Below are 21859 nucleotides of genomic sequence, written 5' to 3'. Positions count from 1 at the left end.
TATTGCGATACTTCTCAATAGTAACTGAGCAGGTCACAGAACCTGACTGGTAAATGTCCTCAAAGAAGAATGGTCCAATGAAGCGGTAAACCCCTGCACCCAACAATAATTTTCAGTGAATGCAAAAGAATTTGTTGGATTGCATGTGGGTTTTGCATAGCCCATACTGGGAAATTGTGGGTATTCACAACTCTGTTTGAGTAAAAGTGAGCCACATCTCTCCACACAATCATCCATGGCCATGCAGCATCCAACTTCACTTGAACAAGGAATGTTAAAGCGAATGTCAGCTGACTTTCAAAGTCTTGCAGGGCAACTCCTCTGTCAGGGTTATTTGAATGGGTAGAAATGCAGAATCGTCTGTAGAGTTTCCCAGACAGTTGTGTAAGGTACGTGTCTTGATATAGCATGTGCACTGCAGGAACTAATGCTGTTATTCATGGCCTGTTCCACAATGGCAGTAGCAACTTCTGCCATTCTAACTCTGAACGATCCCATTTCTTCAAAACGATATCATTAATCACAGAACACATGGAGATAGTGGACCTTGTTGACATTTGTTCAGATGACGAAATTCGCAGAGTGCAGCACCAGCATTGCAATTGTTTAGGTAGTACAACTTTACGAACATGTTGGGGCAAGGTTAGTGTCATCACTATGGATGGTATTAACAACCAGAATCAAGGGAAAAATCCTCTGTCCATCTTTTTAAACTCTTCTAGCACCTGCTGAGTTATACGATGTGCAAATTCCATATATTCTGCATTTACAATGCACTGTTGTGGTGAATTTTTACCCCCCCCCCCCCCCCCCCCCCAAGATATCACTTCCGCATGATGCACAATGTATTTCTGCAAAGTTTAACAGCATTTGGATCACTGGATGGTACACCACAAGGCTTTAAAGGGATACTTTAATTTTGATCAGCCTCTATATACACATTCTCTGGATCATATTGGTACATACTGGGCTGGGAATAACTGCTTAGTCAACCATTGAGCATAGTCTGACTTCTAGTGGAAAAAATTAAAATAAATAAAAAAAAGAAATACAAAAAATAAAATAAAACACAATTTTCTTAGTAAAACTACATTCGCAATTATTTGCTTCTTATAGTCTTGTTATCCACAATTTCTGTTTGCTGCCTGAAAGTTACTATATTGTTACCCAGTTGATTTCCTTTTCTTCTGGTATTCAGGCTGCAAATGGAAATTGTTACCCAGAATTTCTGTTTGCTGCCTGAATACCAGAAGAAAAGAAATTCAATTGGATTTTTTTCCCTCTCCAGAAACTTTATATGGGTCGTAGGTGAGCCATCCAAATACTTGGAACTTTTAGAGTATCATTTTTGTTGAGATTTGGTTGATGAGTATTTGAATGGAGTGCTTAAGGGTCAAAGCTGTATAACTGAGAAGAGACCTCCACATAGCCTTTAAAGGAATGCAGAGAACCGACCAGGGCTTCTGACCTAATGTCCAATCCTCACCTTCTTGTGGTGCACCCTGTTGGGTATCTACCTGGATACTGAACGAACAAGGATGGGCTGGCTGACCAAATTATTTTCTTACTGGCTTAAACCAAAATACAAATTGATGGTACAACATCACAAAATTTCATGCCGGCTCGAGAGTCATCTGGTTAAATAAGGCCCCTGTTGTTTTCACCAGGGAACCAGGATGAACAGCGAAAAGTCAGCTTCTAGAACAAATCTGAGAACACACCCCCAACTCAACATCACCAGAGTTAAAGATTGGTACTATCAACATAAGAAGTCTGAACTTCTTATGTTGATAGTCTGAACTCCATTTCTTGGGAAAGAAATGGAGCTAGCTGAGGAATTAGATAAGTACCAGATTGATATAATAGGGGTGACTGAAACAAAAAAGACAAAAACTGATGAGATCTTTCTGAGCAATAAATACAAAATGTTATATTCAGGAACTACAATCAAGGAAAAGACGGAGTAACCATATATTCAACACTAAATATGAGGCTGACCTTGAATGGCAAGCAGTCTCATGTGGAGTGTCATATACATATGTCTCATATATATAAATAACAGTGATGTGGGCAAATATGAGAATGGGGAACTTGACAATGTGACTTATTTGTGCCTATGCTCCCACAGAAGGTTCTACTAAGGTAGAAGTGGAGGAATGTTTTGAGGCTTTAGAGAAAGCAACTGATACAATGAAAAAGGAAAAGTTGATCCTTGTTGGGAATCTAAATAGCAGAATAGGAAAAGATTGTCAGACATACAAAAATATTTTGGGAAAATTTGGAGAAAAGAGCAAAGCTAATAATAATGGCAAATACTTATTTGATTTCTGCTCAGGACATGGACTGGTTATTACTAACACCATATTCCAACATAAAAATGTCCACAAATTCACATGGAGAGAAGAGGCAAGGAATAAGAAAAGTCTCATTGACTATGTTATTGTTGATAGTGATGTTTTCTCCCTGGTGCAGGACACCAGAGTGTCCTGCACCAGGGAGATACGCCAGCTAAGATGTCAAGGAAAACTATTGATTTAGAGTGTAAAATGAAAGTTATCCAGAAGTATGAAGGCGGAAAGAAAGTGAATACGATAGCACATGACATGAAGTTATCGCATTCCACGGTATCGACGATACTTAAGGACAAAGAAAGAATTCGGGAAGCTGTGAAAGGTTCCGCACCTATGAAGTCTACAATTTTAACCAAACAACAACAGGGACCCATCCACGAAATGGGGAAATTGTTGTTTATGTGGATGGAAGATTTGATACAGAAAAATTCACCCATGAGCCTTTGCACAGTGCAAGCGAAAGGTAGAAGTCTGTTTCAGAGTTTAAAATCACGTGCCGGAGATGATTATGCAGAAGATTTTCAGACTAGTACTAGATGGTTTAAGCGTTTTAAAAAAGATGTGCTTTGCATAATGTACGTGTCACAGGAGAAGCAGGAAGTGCAGATGAAGCCCAAAAATTCATTGATGGTTTTGACTCTTTAATCAAAGAAGCAGGTTATCTACCGGAACAAATATTTAACGTTGATGAAACTGGCTTGCAATGGAAACGCATGCCTAATTGTATGCATATACACCAAGAAGCAAAAAGGATGCCAGGATTCAAAGGTTTTAAGGATCAATTGACTGGGAATGCCGTTGGTTTTAAGCTGAAGCCTTTTCTCATTTATCGTTCAGAAAATCCTTATGCATTTAAGCACATCAACAAGCACACACACTGCCCATTTACTACCGTTCAAACCCTAAAGCTTGGATGACTCGAGCAATGTTTGAAGACTGGTTCATGAACTGCTTTATTCCCCATGCTCATGAATATTGTGCAGGGAGAGAGGTATCCCTTTCAAGATTTTATTGATTATGGACAATGCCCCTGGCCACCCTCCTCATCTGGACACCTTCAACATGATGTTAGAGTGATTTTTATGCCACCTAACACAACCGCTCTCATTCAACCCATGGATCAGGGTGCTATTTCAGCATTCAAGACTCACTACCTCAGAACGACATTCGCACAAGCCATCGAAGTGATAGATTCTGATGCTGATTTATGTTTGTGAGACTTTTGGAAGCAGTACAACATTCTTCAATGTATCAAGAATATTTCGACCGCATGGGAACGTTTAACAAAGAATTGTATGTCGGGAATTTGGAAGAAGTGTCTAAAATGTTATGCAAATACATTTGAAGGATTTGAAAAAGCAGAGGAACTGGAAGTGATTACAGAAAAAATAGTTAAACTTGCAAAAAATCTTAAATTAGAATGTGAAATAGAAGACGTAGAGGAGTTGCTAGATTGTGAAATAAATGAACTTTTGGATGAAGAGTTGATTGAATTGGAAGCACAGAGAGTGTCAGAAGAAAAAGCTAGAGAGGAAGAAGAGGAGCCAGAAAAGAAATTCACCTGCAAAGAGTTTATCAGATTCTTTTTCGCAACTGAATAAAGCTCTCGCCAGTTTCGAAGCAATGGACCCTAATGTCAAATGAGTCACAAAGGTTGAACGTATCGTTCAAGATGCTGTGGGTTGTTATCGTGAGATATATGAAGAAAAAAGAAACAAACTGTTCAAACAAAGCTCAGCATGTTCCTCATCAAGAGAACATCTCCTACCTCAACCCAAGAACATGACCCTGACGATCCACAACCCAGCATAAGCGAAGATTAAAAATTGATTTTGTAATTTCATTTGTGTTAATTTTTACATTAATTTTATATTGTATTTTTGTGTTTACAGTACAGTATGTACAGTATTATTTTTCACATTATGTACAATATACATAATTATAAATTTAAAAGATTATAAAAAAAATTATAAAGATGATAAAAAGATTAGAAAGGTTAAAGAATACTGTTAATAAATATATGGCTGACATACGACCAGATCGACTTATGACCTACCTATCAGCCAGAACAGAAGTCTGTCGTAAGTCGACGACCAAGTGTATACATAAACTGCAATATTCCCTTCCTCCCATAATCTCCCTGTGTATGAATTAGCCCACTCTGTATACTGTTAATTTTCTGCAAACAATTAATCCCAAATTCACAGCAATTAATGACCTTAGTACTATTTATAGCTGACTCTATCACCTGCCTCCCTAGCAAATCCCATTTCCATGTTTTTGACCATTTACTCTATCCTTTATCAATAACTGTTCTAAATGCCAAGCGCCCAATCCATTAAGTGCAAACCATCTCTCTTAAAATACTCCTTCCTTTTATCAAAGTTATCCCAGACATTCATAAAATAAATATTCAGTATCGTTTATTTGCAAAAGCTTTTACATAATCTTGACATCATTCCATTTACTATAATTGCTCTTCTGTTTAATTCATCACTATCAAATCTTGGTAGCACACTCATGATCTTTTCACTCTCGCTCTTTGCATTCATTGCTATCATTAAAATCTTCAAATCCTGTCTCAGAAAATCTATTGCTACCTAGATCATTCGTTCATATAACTGCAACAATCTCACTTGCTCTATCTTTCTGCAATTTCACAGCCTCAGTTATATCCTTAATCTTTGACCCTGGATAACACTCTTTAATTACTCTACCATCCTTCACACCCTTAATTATAGAATCCCCATACAGCACAATATCTTTTCTGCTCCTTTTTAACTTGACATTCTTTACCCCCACTGATGCTTGTTTTTGTCCCTGATCTTCTCCCACATTCTTTTGTATATCACTCAGCAATCTTCTCTGTGTATGTATTTTGCACTATTTATTCCATGCGCACACACTCGCTTAATCCATTACTAAATAATCTGTCATTCTTTATTCCCCCCCCCCATACTTTCTATTCCATAAAAAAACATTAGAACATATTGGAATGCTGAAAGATAGACTATACAATTTGGTCAGATCAAAGTTATAAAATATGTTATAGTCATTTAAAAATGTCAGTTCTTTTGTCTCAGGAGAACTTGCACAACACAGTTTACTCCACATGCTTCTATCAGTTACATTGGGATATGGCTGTATAAAAAAGAAATGTTTCTTATGAGACTGATGGCACCTATTCGACCAGAAATGCTGAGGTATAGTGGTATAAAAGTCTTACAGTGGCTGCACTGCATAGTTCAGAAGGCCTTGACAGAGGGACGAATTCCCCATGATTGAAGTAGAGCTCTCATAATACCCCTATATAAAAAGGGAAATAAAACTGAATGTGAGAATTACAGAAGTATTTCCCTACTGAGTGTTCCTGGTAAGATTTATGCAAGTATACTTGAGAAACAGTTGAGAAGAATTGTGGAAGAAAAAGCTGGATTCAGGCCAAATAGAGGCTGTCAGGATCAGATCTTCACTTTACGACAAATAGTTGAGAATTCATGGGAATATAAAAAAGATCTGTATTTAAGTTTTGTAGATCTGGAAAAGGCATACGATAAGGTGCCAAGAGAGAAGCTATTCAACACGCTACAGTTATATGGTGTCAATGGGGCATTATATCAAGCAGTACTTAGTCTTTATTTGAGTTGTAAGTCAGCAGTTAGAATTGAAGGAAGTACAGGAAGATGGTTTAATGTTAAATCTGGTGTGAGACAAGGATGTACATTATCCCCTCTGTTATTCATTATCTATATGGATCACATTATGAAGAAAAGTGGTAATAAACAGGATATCAAAATTGGAGATGTTAATGTCAGCTCTTTGCTTTATGCGGACGATGTTATACTTATCTATAAATCTCCTACAAGTCTGCAAGATTCCCTGACTAAATTGAATAACTGTTGTGATAGATATGGTATGAAGGTCAACAATAAAAAGACAAAGACAATGAAAATAGGCAGAATCATTGAAAATGTCAACTGCATTGTAAACGGAGAACCTGTGGAACAATAAAACATTTCAACTACTTAGGCACGATTTTTAGTGAAGATGGTAAATTTAATGTGGAAATAGACAACAGAATCAACATAACTGGTATGGTAGGAAGACTGAATAAATTTATATGGAATAAGAGAGAAATTAGCCAAAACACTAAATTAGCTGTATACGAGACAGTGTTGAAATCAGTTTTAACTTATGGATCTGAGAACTGGGTCAGAAGTAAAACACTTGACCAAAGACTAGAGACCACAGATATAAGAGTCCTGAGAAAGATTAGAGGCATGAACAGATGGTATCAATGGCAATATCATATTAAAAACGGGGATATTAGGAAAGAACTTGACTTTGTCAGCATCCAGGAATGCATTAGCAAAGCTAATCTCAGGTGGTATGGTCACTTAAACAGAATGGGTGAGGAAAGATTCGCAAAACAATTGTTCTCTGCCAGGTTGGCAGGAAAACGGCCCAGAGGAAGACCAAGATATATGTGGATTGATACGGTACAAAGTGCCTTAGACGATAGAAATATAAGATCTGATAATGTAGAAAGTTTTTTTCTTTGGGTATATACTATGTTAAATATACCAAGCAATTTTATAAGCTAGATTTTTAATCCTTTTTCCCAAGTAAGTTAAGTTTGCACCTGCACATAGTGCAAGTCTGAGGCAACTCGTTGCAAAGGTGGAGTAAGTCCCGATCACTTTTCTTGGTATTTTCCATTAGTGCAAAGCACATTCCCTTGTGGAGATGTATGATGCTATGCAATAAAGGTAATGGTTACTACACAGACCAGTTTCGACCTTTATTGAGGTCTCATCACTGGGAGCCAGACCTAAAAAATGCCAAGGTTAAAGTAATACAGAGCTTATAAATTTTGCCTAAGCAAGTTGCCACAAGGTGCTTTAATCTCATTAAATATAAATCTCAGGATGAGAGTAATATGTAGAAAGGTTTTTACCTTGCGTATATATTATGTTAAAGATACCAAGCAATTTTATAAGCTAGGCTTTTAATCCTTTTCCCAAGTAAGTCAAGTTTGCGCCTCCACGTAGTGCAAGTCTGAGGCAACTCGTTGCAAAGGTGGAGTAAGATCCGATCACTTTTCTTGATATTTTACCCTAATTCAAAGCACATTCCCTTGCAGAGATGTATGATGCTATGTATTAAAGGTAATGGTCACTACCCAGATTACCTTTAATGCATAGCATCATACATCTCCGCAACCGAATGTGCTTTGCATTAGGGGAAAATACCAAAAAAAAAAAAAAGTGATCGGAGCATACTCCACCTTTGCAACGAGTTGCCTCAGACTTGCACTACGTGGAGGTGCAAAAAAGGATTAAAAACCTAGCTTATAAAATTGCTTGGTATGTTTAACAAAGATCTGATAATGTTTGAGTCTTGACAAGTAACAGACTGATTTGGAGGAAAATTGTAGATGGGAAGTTAGTAATGAGTTAAATTTTTCATGTAATAGTATCATATCCTGTACACCCCTTGAGGGTACATGGCAGGAATTTGATGATGATGAGTATTTGAATTGACATTCTTACCATGAATTGGTTTGATGTGAGGACTGGATGCATTTGCACTCAGTCCAGTGGCTTGTTTCAAGTGCACCATCAGAAAGGCCTGCTTTTCTGTGATAAAGATATCTAATGCATCATTTGTGTTCTTTGTGTTTTCGGATTGTATGGTCTGTTTAACCTATGTAGGGAATGGAATCTGTAGAAGAGCCTAGATATTATATATTTTTATTTTTAATGTAGCCTTAATGTTGCATTTTTGTAGTATATTGTCTGTTCCTTTAGAAAATCCTCGTATAGGGGATGGATATGACCTTACTGTAATCTTTTCATTTTTGGTTGCATTTTTGTGAATTATTCTACGGATTGTTTTCTTATTGTGTCTGTTTTTTTTATAAACACTTTACTTATTTTCAGTTCATTTTTCAGAGCCTTCGTATCAGAGCAAATTATTGAGGCTCTGTTTTTTAGGGTGCTAATAACACATTGTTTCTGGGTAATGTGGTGGTATGAGTTTGTGTATGTATTGACCTGTGTTTTTGTGTGTGTGAGTGTTGGTTTACAGTTTCCTTCACTGTCTGCTAATGACCACTGATTAGCTGAAATCAAGAAGGTACTGATTGTTATTATTTGCCTTGGCCCTTCAAGTTTTCCCAAAAGATTTCAGTTTGAAGGGATATTTCCTATTTTGTTGTTTAGGTGTCCACCAAGTAACTTTTTGTTTATTGTATTCCTGCCTTCTCTAGAGACTCAAAAGTTCCTGTTTTCCCTTCTAGTGGACCATATGCAAAAATCACACTATCCATTACAACTTATACAATCTACTCCACTTCACACCTCTTCAGCTCTTTCACCTAGCACATTCTGGCATTTACTCAACTTTGAAGCAAATCTGTTTCTATCCCATCTGTTAAAAGGAAAATAAAAGTCATCTATCTAGACTATCATTCCATTGTTTCCAACTGAATTCTCTCAAAATCAGTGAAGGGCATTAGTAGCCATCCTCTTCATTTAGTGATCTCCATACTGGTTCCACAACAAATCTTCCCACCTTGTATGATCACTCAATGTTTCAAAGGCATTTCATTGAATCAGGCACAAAGGTTTCTTTCCCAGCCACCATTTTATGGTCTAATTTCTGTGCTTTGCAGTTGGATCGCTACTTTTCTCTGTAAATTATACTCCCCAAGAAATTATACTCTTGTTTAATCCTTTATTGAAGTTTAAGCAAACAAAGATTGTTTGGGAAGTACACATACTGGTCACTGAATTAAAAACTGTTATTTTACATATAGGCATGCGACTGCCAGTACCAGTAAGCTTCTTCAGTTCCCTGCATATAGTTTTGTGAAATATGGTCTGGGAGCAGCCTTCATTAAAAGCTTCAGTCAAGTCAATTGCTGCACATAGGAAGTTCTGTTTGTCCATGCAAGCCTTCTCAGACAATAGTCATGACATTCCTGATAACTGTCTTAGGACCACGGTTACACCTCTTAGAAAAGCAGTGTCGGTTATTTTTCTGCTGATTAAACAGCTTGGATAACTCACATTTTGAGAAACCAGTCAGCTCTGCTGTTTTCAAAATTGTGGATCCAGTCACTGTTATCCACAATAAGCTTCTTATCAAACTTTTAAAGATCCTTTGTTTTTCCCTTAATCAATGTTATTGATGATTACTGATCATCAGCATTCTTAAATAGTTGCCTAGAACACATGGTAATGGATGTGACCAAGTATTTTGCATATATATACGCTGCATAAGTTGCTTTGATATACATCTGCATAAAGGTATCTTATTCAGTGTCTGGCATGTATATCTTCATGATCAGGCTACTTGTATATAGAGGCTGATGACATCACATCAGTTGCATTTGTATCCCATGATGCAAAGCACACTTCTCTTCAGAAGTGTATAATGCTAGGCATTAAAATGAGGGTCACTACCCAGACCAGTTTTGACTTTAACTGATGTCCTGCTAAAGTTCAGGAAGCACCTCCCCAAAAACTGAGTGATCTACAAGATCACACTAAATCTCTCCTGACACTCGAGTCACTCCAGGACAGGAAGCTTAAAACCACTATGCTTCACCACAAAAAATATAAACTTGAGCAGCAGATTTGTTAAGCCAGCATAATCTTAATATTTAAATATGGTTGTGTTAAACTTCCCAAGATTTGGGAAACTTTAATTGTAAGGCCTCCCAACCAACAGCACCCAAAGAGGGCATCCCCCTCATAGGACTTTATTTTTTAGTCCAATTTTGTTTCCACTTATTGCTTTGAGTGTTTTTGTGTGTGCTTTATAATTTTAAGATTGTATTTCTGATGGCTATGTGACAGAGATAAATATAGGATCTATTAAACTTGTATTTTATTGTTTCTCTGTGCTCTATTCATTCTATTTAACATAATAATGAGTTTGTACTGATGCTGCCTATCTTGATCTGTAACCATCAGAATTCAAAGAGTGTGACACTGAAATTATTATTATTTAAAAAAAAAAAAAAAAAATCATTCCACCCAAGGATAAAATTTACACTTGAATTAGAAAACAATAAAGACCTTCTATTCCCAAATACTCTCTTCCAAATATAACTTAATGGTAGTCTTAGGTTTTCGGTATATGGAAAAAAAACAAGTACAATCCACAGTTTCTATTCTAAAAACAAAACTGTCTTTTATTAGAGCTACTATTATCTCTGTTGCAACTCCGGCATCATAACAAATGTACTAGACAACTATGGCTTTCGTCCTAGTCTTCTCAACAAGAAAATTCTAAAGTCTCCTTTTGTCCAGTTTGTAAATTCACTTGTTCTTATGCTCTCCAAAAGATAAATATCCTCCTGTTTTTTATCGGATGTTTATAGAATTCCTTGTTTATGTGGTCTCATATTATGGCCAGACAAACAGGTTCACTTATATATGTGTCTAGAGGACCACCAAGAATAATACACCCATTATTTTGATAATTCAGGTCTTGCTAGTCATGCCATTTCTACCTGACACCAGCATTCAATGGAAAAGACTGAAGTTTTATACCCAGGCTGTTCCTCTGTTAGAAGGATTGTATAAAGAAAGCCACGAAGTTCAGCCAAACTTAAATAGAAGCAACTGCCTAAAACTTTCCCAATTTTTGGAAGTTATCCTACTTAATACTCCTCATTACTGTGTTAAGTAATTTTTTAAAATAATTCCAGTCTTTGAATTATAATGATTACAAATCAAGCTCTCCTGATTTAACATCGTACAACATGTGCTATACTTTACAATTGTTATTCTGTTTTCTCTTTAACTGCATGCACTGTTAATCATCTTGAAACAAGATCAGAAATTCTCCTCCCATCAAATGATTTATTTCCAAAATTGATTCCCTCTTAATTATTAGTTATGTCTGCTACTTACATATCTATATTTCAAAATATGCTATACAGAATTTATTACTATTAATGATTCAAGTAGTGAAATAATTTTCAGAAGCAAGTAAGTATTGTAAAAAATTATCACAGATATCAAGTTTGACAGATTGGTTGGCTAAATAGTTAGTGTCGTCAGTTTCCTACCTATAAGCTGTGGGCTTAAATCATACTACAACTCTGATGTTTTTGAATGCTGCAGGTGTTAGATGATCTTCATTATGTGATGTGAAACTGCTGTGAGATGTTTGAGGCATGAATGCACCATGTCTGTGGAATAGGATAATCTAATCCTTATCCCATTTACTGTACTATAAGTTTACAATTTTTTGTTGCTACGATTTTCATATGAAAACATGAGGCATGTTAATCAGAAGATACTAATCACTGATCTCTGACATCCCATCGCATCTTTTTATTAATTTTTTTTTCAGAACACACAGTTTTTGCAAGAATAGAATTCATTAAATATCTATATCATGTACATATACACACGTACTTTATACTGCACCAACAATTTAATGTTTATTTATTTTAGATGAATCATCTGGATATCAACCTGCTGACATTTCAGAAGATCCTACTTCATCATCTGTTTTGTCTCTACAGCAACCTAGTTATCTAGATGATCCTGTTTCTGCTGTTTCTAGAGCTAAGCAGAAACGTTCTTTAAGAAGCATGATTTCATCTTGTGATGTTTCAGGTTCCAGTCTTAATTCTAAATCTAGTAACACTCCTTCAGCTCCAAAACAGAGGAGAAAGTTTCAGTCTCGTTCCATAAGGCATCTAAGTGAAATATTTTCCAGTGATCTTTCAACATACCATAGAAGGAGCAATAATTTTAACAAAGCTATTGCTTCAAAAGCACATTCAGGAATAAACCAGATGTGTGAGAATAAATTAATACATGATGTTAAAAGATGTTCTCCATTCTTGCTTGCTTCAAATTCTAACGAAAATATACCCCCGTTCAATTCAACAGGTATGACCAGTGATTTTCAAGAATTTGGATTACATCTTTCTTCAAAGCGCAGAAAACTTGGTTCATTTCGTTGGCAGTCAACTTCTGTGTTATCTGTAGGTGACGTTCTTGATGCTTCTTCTGAAAGTGAAGGAAGCGTCTTTGATTGCTCATCCACACAGAATTCATTTAGCAATTTAAATATATTATCATCATCAGTGGATGCTATTCCTTTTTGTTGTCAAGAAAGTTCTATAAATTCTCTTGCACAAAAGGAAAAAAATAAAATTGTCAAGATTGAAAAAAAAGAAAACATTCCTCATTCATTATCTTGTAAATATGATAAAAGTTCCAGAGAACACTGCATGAAAGAAACTAGATTTGATTTCACAGCATCATCACATGCACAAAACAGATCTACTTCTTGTTCAGAACTAGGAGATTCAAAAAAAATGGTGAAGAAAGCAGTAAAGCATAACTCTCTTCCAAAAACTCCTCAAGGTATTTCTTTTCGGAAATGGAGAACCAAGTCAGTAAGTTATTTAATTTGCAAATTTTGCAAATTTTTTAAAAACTACAACTTTAAGAATTGACAAAAGTATATATTAAGCTCTTAATGAAAGGTTCTTGAACAAAGAAAACTTGCTAAGAATTTCTTAAGTGAAGTTTATATGTTATTTAGGTAACAAATTTTATTTTATTGATGTTGAGTCTGTCTTATGTGGTATTAAAATAATTCTTGCTTATTAATTAAGTAAAGAGAAGAAGTGCAGGCTACATCAATAAAATGATTGAAATCATCAGTTGCTTATAAAGATCCAATGCAAATCGTTTTTTATTTTTGTATACGGACATTACAGTTTACAGTAATAGAAAACATTACTACTTTGCATACTTACCAGAAAAACATTGCAGATTAACAAATGGTTGACATCCTCAAGATATACAAAAAAAAAAACAAAAAAAAACGGTGACATGATACATAAGCAATGGGTTAGTGCAACAAACTATGATGGATGTTTATTGTCTAAATTACAGTGACTTAATACCAATTAGCAGGATCTAATCAACTAGTTCCACTACTTTTATATAACTAAATCTGGTAGATAATGACTCAGTTTGGCTTTGATTTCACTCACTTATGTCATGTGTTTACATTATGCATTTATACAACTTTTCTTGTAAGAGAATCACTGTTATTCTGTTATTATACATCTTGTTATATTTTCAGAGACAATTAAAATGTTAACAAGAATAATTCACTTAAATACTCTCAACTTTACATGGGTGGTCTGAAAAGTTCTCGGCCTAGACCATATATGGCAACAAGATTTTTTTTCTAAGTTTGTACATGTGTCATAAGCATCCATGTGAAATTGCAACTGATTCTATCAAGTAGTTTTTTTTTACAGAGCTGTTTGAATCAAAAGTGTTGTCGATATTCCTTGAAATTGATAAAAATTGAGTATCATGCAATTATAAAATTCTTTGTAAAAGAAGATTTAAAGCCAAAAGAAATTCATTCAAAGTTCATAAAAGTTTATGGGCACTCTTCTCCTTCGTTTTCGACAATTAAGAAATAGGCTGCGAGTTTAAACGTGGCTGTACCAGCCTTGAAGATGATCCATGTGAAAGACTTCCAAAAAGTATAATCATTGATCAAGTGCACAATCTGGTATTGGATGACCGGCGAGTCAAAGTGCGTGAAATTGCTGAGACTATAGGCATTTCAAACGAACATGTAGGCTATATTTTGCATGAAGAATTGCAAATGAAAAAGCTTTGCACAAGATGGGTGCAAAGACGTGCTTGCTCACAGCAGATCAAAAATGCCCATGCATGAAAATCTCTGAACAGTGCTTGGAGCGTTTTAACAAGAATAAAATTGATTTTGTGCATTGATTTATTACTATGGACGAGACTTTGATTCACCTTTACACACCAGAATCCAAACAGCAGTCAAAACAGTGAAGAAGCTGGTTGTTCAGCACCAAAGAAGACAAAGTCGGTTCCATCAGCAAGAAAGGTCATGGCATCGCTGTTTTGGGATGCTAAAGGTATTTTGTTTATTAATTATCTTGAAAATGTAAAACAATAACTAGGGAATATTATTCCGATCTTTTAACCAGACCAGATGAAAAAAATTTGTGAGAAAAGACCCACTTTGCAGAAGAAAAAATCATCTTTCATCAGGACTATGCACCTGCCCACAAAGGTGTTTTGGCAATAGGAAAATTAATGGATCTGCACTATGAATTGTTGGAACATCCACCCTATTCCCCAGATTTGGCTCCCTCTGACTTCTATCTCTTCCCAAAATTAAAAATTCTTCCTCGCTGGCCAGTGTTTTTCTTCGAATCAAGAGGTGATTGCTGCTGTAGAGGGGTATTTTGCAGATCTTACTGAGGACCACTATAGGGACAGGATAATGGCACTGGAGCATCACTGGAATAAATGTATTAGTCTTAAGGGGAAATTATGTTGAAAAATACAATTAATTTTGAAATTATAAATTCGTTTTTTCATTGATATGCTGAGAACTTTTCAGACCACCCTCTTAAAATTAGGTTAGCTAAATCCCAAAGTTATAGCACATCCTCATACATTCAGTATCGATATAAATTCCTATTAACTTGGTGTACCTTTAAATGGAAATTTATTATTAGGTCAGAAGCCTTAGTTAGTTCTATGCATTCCATAAAAGTTGGCTTGCAGATCTCCTCTCATTTATCTGCGTTGATCCATAGCCATCCCTTTTTCTATTCTTTTGCATTTCTATTATTGTTCTTCATCTCATTCTGATGATGTTTTATTACATGTATAAAGTGAAATATTTGTGTTTAATTTTAATTAATATATTTTGTTAATGTGGCATACTTGTTTTTAGTTTCCAGTATTGAATGTACCAAGGTATCTTTATACAAGGAGTCCTGTTTTTGTTTTTATTATTGCTGAGCTTATCTTGAAAAAAATAGCTTTATCTTCTCTTGAAATGTACAGTTCTGTTGAACTGACAGAGAAAGAGGGAGAATGTTTTGAAATACAGTGGTATCTCGCTAATCCGAACTAATAAAAACTGTGCTTGTTCGGAGTAGCAAAGTTTGGATTAGCAAAATTTTCCCCAAGAGACAACAATAACTAGCGTTTAAGTCAAAAATAATCAGATTCTAATTGTACATCAATTTAATCCTGTAAATAAATGAAGTTACTGATAGAAAAAAGCTACTGTAATGTAAAACTTAAAAATATAATACACAAGTTTATTTTAGTAAAAAATTTAGTTTGTATTTACCTGTATTGTTGAGGATTCTGATTTAATAAAATTGCATAGTTCAGTATGTAACTTAATTTGCGTAAAAAATATCACTTTCTTGTACACAATACAAAAAAAATTTCAAACACAAAATTTTTTTTTTTTATTTCTTTGTAAAAAAGTCACTGATTTTCTTTTGCTTCTTGGAAGCTAAACATTTTTCGAATGCTTCTTCTCGGAGCTGCATTAGCAATAAAATTTTGTGGAATGGCATATCATTCTGCTTAGCCCATTCTATACACATATTAAAACTGTCAACTGCCTCTTCACGTTTTACTTTTTTTTTTTTTCTTCGAGTTCTTTATCACCATCTAATCATTCTGTAGCGTCATGTTTATAATTTCAGAATCTGATTCGATTTTGAATTCACTTTCGGTTCTACCTGTAATCTATTCTGTAACATCTGTTTGTGAAATTTCAACATCTGGATTTATATTTTTAACCAAATTATGCACGTTTTGAATTTCCTCTTTTTGTGTATCACCATAGTTATCTTGGTAAATTCTAGAAGGCCACAGTTTTTTTTTTTTTTTTTTTTTTTTTCCCCATGACGCTCGAATTGCTCCAGGTTCGATGGCTTACCAAGCAGCAGCAACTGAGAATGCTACATCCTTCAAATTTATATTTTTTATTAATGTGGTCATGTCATAATTTTGGGAAATTACATTTAAAATCAGGTCTTTACGATATTTTAATTTAATGGATTGTATTATGTTCTGAGCCATTGGTTGCAACAGTGGAGTACAGTTTGAGGCTAAAACATAGCCATACAATTTCCGTCTTCACTAATCAATTCATCTGCTGGAGGATGTCCAGGACAGTTATCCAATAATAAAAATGCTTTTTGTTCTAAATTCTGGGATTTTAAAAAGGTTCTTAAATGGTCATGGGTTTTTTGATTTTCCAGTCATAAGTAACTTTAATTTATGTTTTCCTGAGGCATTTGCACAAGGCATGAACGTGACACGCTCTTTGGACATTTTTCAACCAGGCATTGAGGCTTCATTTCTGTGAACTAGAGTTTTCTCTGGTAACGACCTCGAACAAAGACCACTTTCTTCCGCATTATAAATTTGATCATCGGTTAAATTTAATTCAAGATTTTTTTCTAAAAAAGCTTTTTGGAATGGTTTTACAGCAGATATGTCACTAGTCAGTTTGTCCCCTGATATTGATAGACACCAAATACCATGGCGTTTCTTAAATTTTTCTAGCCAACCATCACTTGCTTTGAATTTCTGATCCGGGTAAATTTGTGAATGGAAATGCTTAGCTTTCTGCTTTAAAATGTCTCCAGAGATGGGAGTATGATGACTTCTTTCTTGAAGAAACTACGTGTAAACAGCAGAATCAAGTTAAGAAAAGTCGCTTGTTTTCAGAGTTCGTCTCTTAAGGACCAAGCAAGGCTTGGTCCTTCTTCTGTGGTTGAAACATAAGTTAAAATCCTGTCTTTATAAAAAAAAAAAAATTTTTTTTAATGTCATTAATTGTAGATTTGCTGACATTGTATTCAGTAGCAAGTTGTACTGCCGCTTCACCCTTTTCTAGACGCTGAATTATTTTACACTTATCTGACAATGATAACTTTATGTGTTTTCTTTTGGTAGGCTTTGACCTGGTAGCCATTTTAATGAAATAAATTTTAGTGTTAAAAAGAGTAAAATAAAAAATGAAGTTAATGAAAAACTAAAACAATCGATAGTCATTCACTGAAAACTTACGAAAACACAAAACAATAAAGACAACTTTTCATTTTAATAACCAAAGAAAAACTGAGCGTTATATACATCCGGGCTGTAGGCTAATTCGTAATTGTTATTGAAAAGATGTAAAGATACACAAACATTGTGCAATAGTGGTGACTAATCAGTTCATTAACAACAGCAGTGATTCATGTTGACAATACAGTACGTACTGTACAGTATAAAAAAGCAAACGTAAACACACAATATATCAAAATAGGCCTACAGTACAGTATAACCATACAAGTGACAGTATGAAAAAAATACTGTACTGTAATAATAATAATAAAATAAATAATAGTTAAAATAATAATTATTAAATAAAAATAATAGTACACAAAATAATAATACGTAATAAATAAAACTTTTTTCTTTCAAACCGCAGTTCGGATTAGAGAGATACCACTGTACATCTCTCTTTCACTTAAACAGAAGCAAAACTAGTTATGATCCAGTTTGGTAAACTCTCAGAGCAGACAAATTCAAATTTTCTATGTACACTGAATTTGGAATATAAGCACATATTTTACATTGGCCTTGGAAAAGATGAGCATTTAAACCTGTTTATCAAATTAGTTTAGATCTTCATCTTCTCAACCCCCCCCCCCCCCACATTCTTGTATACATAAAATGACTTAGCAACATTTGGACACATATTGGCAAAACTGAACATGCATTTGAGGTTGGGAGGGGGGGGGGGGGAAAGATAAGCAAGCATTGTACGACACTGTCATTGTATACTATTGAGAAGTTACATGAAGTAGATTGGAATTCACTAATCATTCCGTATTTCTATGAAAGAAAATATGAATATGTTTATAAAAGACTTGATGGCTTAACAACACAACAGGTAAAGAATTCAGTAGTTTAATCCAGTATTCTGCCTTCAGTAACTGAGACATTTTCTGGCAGATCTGCCACTAAATACAGAGAAAAATACCAAAATTATATAATGAAAGTGGATTAGAAGACCATGTGCTTAATGCCCTACATGCAATTATATGAAGAAAAACCATTACCCTAAAAAGACTTACCTTCAAAATGAAGAGTTATTCTAGGAATCTTCTTATGTTTTGCATATCAAAGAAATTTGCATGTAAACAACTTTCAAATGTCTGGGACCTCTGACAATTTTTGTTTCCCAAATTTTGGGGAACTTTATGCATTCATATTTGTTTAAATTAGATTGATTTCTAAGTGCTGCTGCAGATTCCAAAAGCAGTCTTTCTTTTTGAAATTTACTATGATGAAGTATGGCTGTTTTCTTCCAGAAGATCCTGCAAGACCAGATTGACAATAGTTGTAATTCCAGAGGTAAGATTTGTGTTCATCTAAACGGATGGTGGCTGATCTACCTGTCTGTTCTAACTTGCAGGAACAGCGTACTTTACTCCAGGCACTGAGAGAGGAGGGAGCTGATATTTGGTAGAATGGATAAGGGTAGCAAGTTTTCAGTGGGAGTCTAAAATCTGTGTAGTGATTGTACTTTTTTAAAGACCTGGCTATTTTCTCCAATCCACCCCAGACATAGGGGATGGTGATGGCATTTCTGAAATCCTTCTGAAGGGATGGCTGAGAACTTGGGGAAGGATTAATTTTTTTTTTTTTTTAATTTTGCAAGCACAGTAGCCATTGGAGAAGGAAGGTATGGTGTATATGGTTCAGTTCTGTTGAAAGGGAGGTTCTACTGGAACAAAGATTATAGAGCCATGTATTGGATACCACTCATTGGATCTTCTGGAAGCAAACCACCATGCTCCATCATAGTAAATTCAAAAATGAAAGACTGTTTTTGGAATATGCAGCAGCACTCAGAAATCAACCTAATTTCATGCATAAAACTTCCCAAAATTTGATAAACAATAATCATCAGAAGTCCCAGTTTACATCCTAGGCCACCTACAAATGCCCATAGAGGGTACACTAATTAGATAGGACTTTAGTCACTCACAACCACAACAATGGGTGTTATCTTTGTGGTTATGTTACAAGTGTTATTTGTACACCCTGAAGATGTCTCGGTGACTGAGATGAAATATTGTAAGCATTAAAATTAGTTTTTGATCCTTTCTTAGTGCTACTAATACTCCATTAAGCCTCCAACATGATGCCTAGAGAGTGGAGTCAAAATATTTGAATGCTTGCTTGAAATTCGATTTACATTTGTCCTTCTGTTATTCTTATCATAAAAATTTCTCAGTTCGTGTACATGAAATATTGGATTTAAATATTGAATTTTTTACCTGATGTATTATTAATTAAGTCGTTAAAAGTCTTATTAACACATTCAATGCCACTGATGCTTTAAAGCATCAAATCAATACTTGCAGATGTGCCACTAAAGATTTCAAGTGTCAAACAAGTATTTGCATATGTTCCACTTCTGCTTCTAAGCATTATAAGAGAGACATGTTTATATGCTGCATAACTCAGTCTGACCTGGGTGGTTGAATTGCCTGGATGTGTATGCACATCAGGGTTTCTCAAACTTTTTCTACGACGGAACACTTCACAAATCATGACATTTTCACGGAACACCTTGGTTATTTTGTAATGTATTAATTAATAATGAATTGGTAATTTAGCTGATTTATTATTATTATTTAATAATTAATTATTAATTAATTAAACCATCATTAAATTAATTTGTGCTGATTTTCATTGACATATCCTATTCTGATCACCAAAAATTTATATTATAAGTACTTACGAGTGAATGCAGACTTTTTCTCCTGTGTGCTTGTAGTTTTCCCCTCCTTTTGTACATCCTGGAGATCACTTTGTAGGCTGGTAGTGGATGACTCACTCTCTGTTGTGTCATAAACACCTTCAATAAGAGATTTCTTAATACCAAAATTAAGCAAAATGCCTTGTCTCTTATTCATATTAGAATTTAAATCTGTATTCCTAAAACTTTTTAAAAAAATCACGGCATTCCGGTTTCAGAACAAGCACTTACACACTGCAGTATGAACTTGCGAAGAAAATATTCAGTATTAATAGATTTGAGAACCGGATACAGACTTCCTTGATCTTCAATTTCAGTGGAAAAATTTTCTTTATACTTCCTTGCTGATTGGTCACTGACATTTGCAACACAGATGTTATTTCGTTCAGTTTTGAGAACAGCCGCCCATTGTTGTAATCAGTTTGCAGGCAATTTTTATAATTGGTCATAAACGACGGTACCCGATTGTTGAAAGATTTCCATATTTAAAAATTAACGATAATTCATGAATATTTCCATGTTTAAAAATATGCCGCTTGGTCACTGACATTTGCTACACAGATGTCATTTCCTTCAGTTTTGAGAACAGAGATCCTAACCTAATCCACCCATTGTTATAATCCGCTTGCAGGCAATTTTTATGACCCGTCATAAACAACGGTATTCCCTTTCCCAAATGTTGAAAGGTTTCGATGTGTGAAAATTAATGATACACACGTTATTAGACGTTCTAGGTCTGAGATTTTCGACATATTCACGAATATTATTCTCCTCAGAATACTTCTACTATAAAATATTTATTCATGAAAAATGCTTAGAAAACTAAAATGACAAATTCCAGGAGAACTTCTAGCGGAACACCTATTCACCTTCCATGGAACACTAGTGTTACACAGAACACAGTTTGAGAAACCCTGCACTACATCAAGGTCATTCTGACTGGCCTGGGTACATTCTCTCATAAATGAATGGCAGTGAACATATTAACATAACTAGCCTGTAAGTTTACACAGGCCTGAAATATGAGCACCTTCCTAAGAAAGCTGTTGATAATCTTATAGTTACTGGTATTTGGTTTTCTGTCTTAGTCCTCTGAGCTATAAAAGTTTTAGATCACTGTATGTAAGCAAGTTTAGCCTTTAGCATAACAGTACAAATGCATCATATGAAGAATACTACAGCAACAGTGAATCAGATGTCATAACTTAAAAAAAAAGCGTTGGATATATACAGGGGGTCCTCGACCTGCGTCGTTTCGACTTTACAGCGGTAATGCGATAAATAATTTTAAAAATAAATTTCAACTTGAAGCAGTGCAACGTAAAATTCAAATGTTGCGGGCAAACTTGTTTGTGAGTGCGGCAGAAGAATACGCCGTTATGCGCCGTTTGTTTGGGAGAGGTGGCATCGCTTGGGTACCGCGTGCCTTGTTTACATCCGCTCTCTCACTTTAGTGTTTGTGTTTTTTTGTGACTTTTTACCTTTCAATATGGCTCCCAAACGTAAGGCAGACTCTTCCGATGGCAGTGTGTTGAAGAAAAGGAAAGCTATTACATTAGAAGTGAAATTAGACATTATTAAAAGGGCAAAAAAGGGAGAAACGCCAACGAACATCGGCCACGGGTTGAACTTAAGTCGTACTACAGTCAGGACTATTATCAAGGATAAAGTTTGCATCCTTGAACACTTGAAAGGATATGGCGCCCATGAAATCGACTGTGATTATGAAAAATATAGTAGGCAAAAAAGGGAGAAACGCCAATGAACATCGGCCACGCGTTGAACTTAAGTCGTACTACAGTCGGGACTATTATCAAGGATAAAGT

General features: G+C 35.1%; 1 protein-coding gene across 7 annotated transcripts in view; it reads left to right on the top strand.

Annotated features, from left to right (window-relative positions):
* gwl (serine/threonine-protein kinase greatwall) overlaps nucleotides 1–21859 on the top strand; it is a 524263-nt gene that overhangs the window by 219850 nt on the left and 282554 nt on the right. For all 7 annotated transcript variants that reach the window (XR_016549465.1, XR_016549466.1, XR_016549463.1 and 4 more), the window contains exon 9: nucleotides 11828–12783. Coding sequence is in view for 3 of the 7 variants with exons in the window: in XM_090404739.1 (XP_090260865.1) it covers nucleotides 11828–12783 (956 nt within the window). In the remaining 4 variants the exon portion in view is untranslated. The remainder of the gene's footprint in view (nucleotides 1–11827; nucleotides 12784–21859) is intronic.

The sequence above is a fragment of the Typopeltis vanoorti genome, chromosome 15, assembly GCF_054136105.1.
Source record: "Typopeltis vanoorti isolate ZY-2024b chromosome 15, IOZ_Tvanoo_1.0, whole genome shotgun sequence".
In the NCBI taxonomy this organism is placed as follows: Eukaryota; Metazoa; Arthropoda; class Arachnida; order Uropygi; family Thelyphonidae; genus Typopeltis; species Typopeltis vanoorti.
The sequence above is the reverse complement of the archived record's forward strand: the minus strand, read 5'-3'. Positions and strand labels throughout refer to the sequence as shown.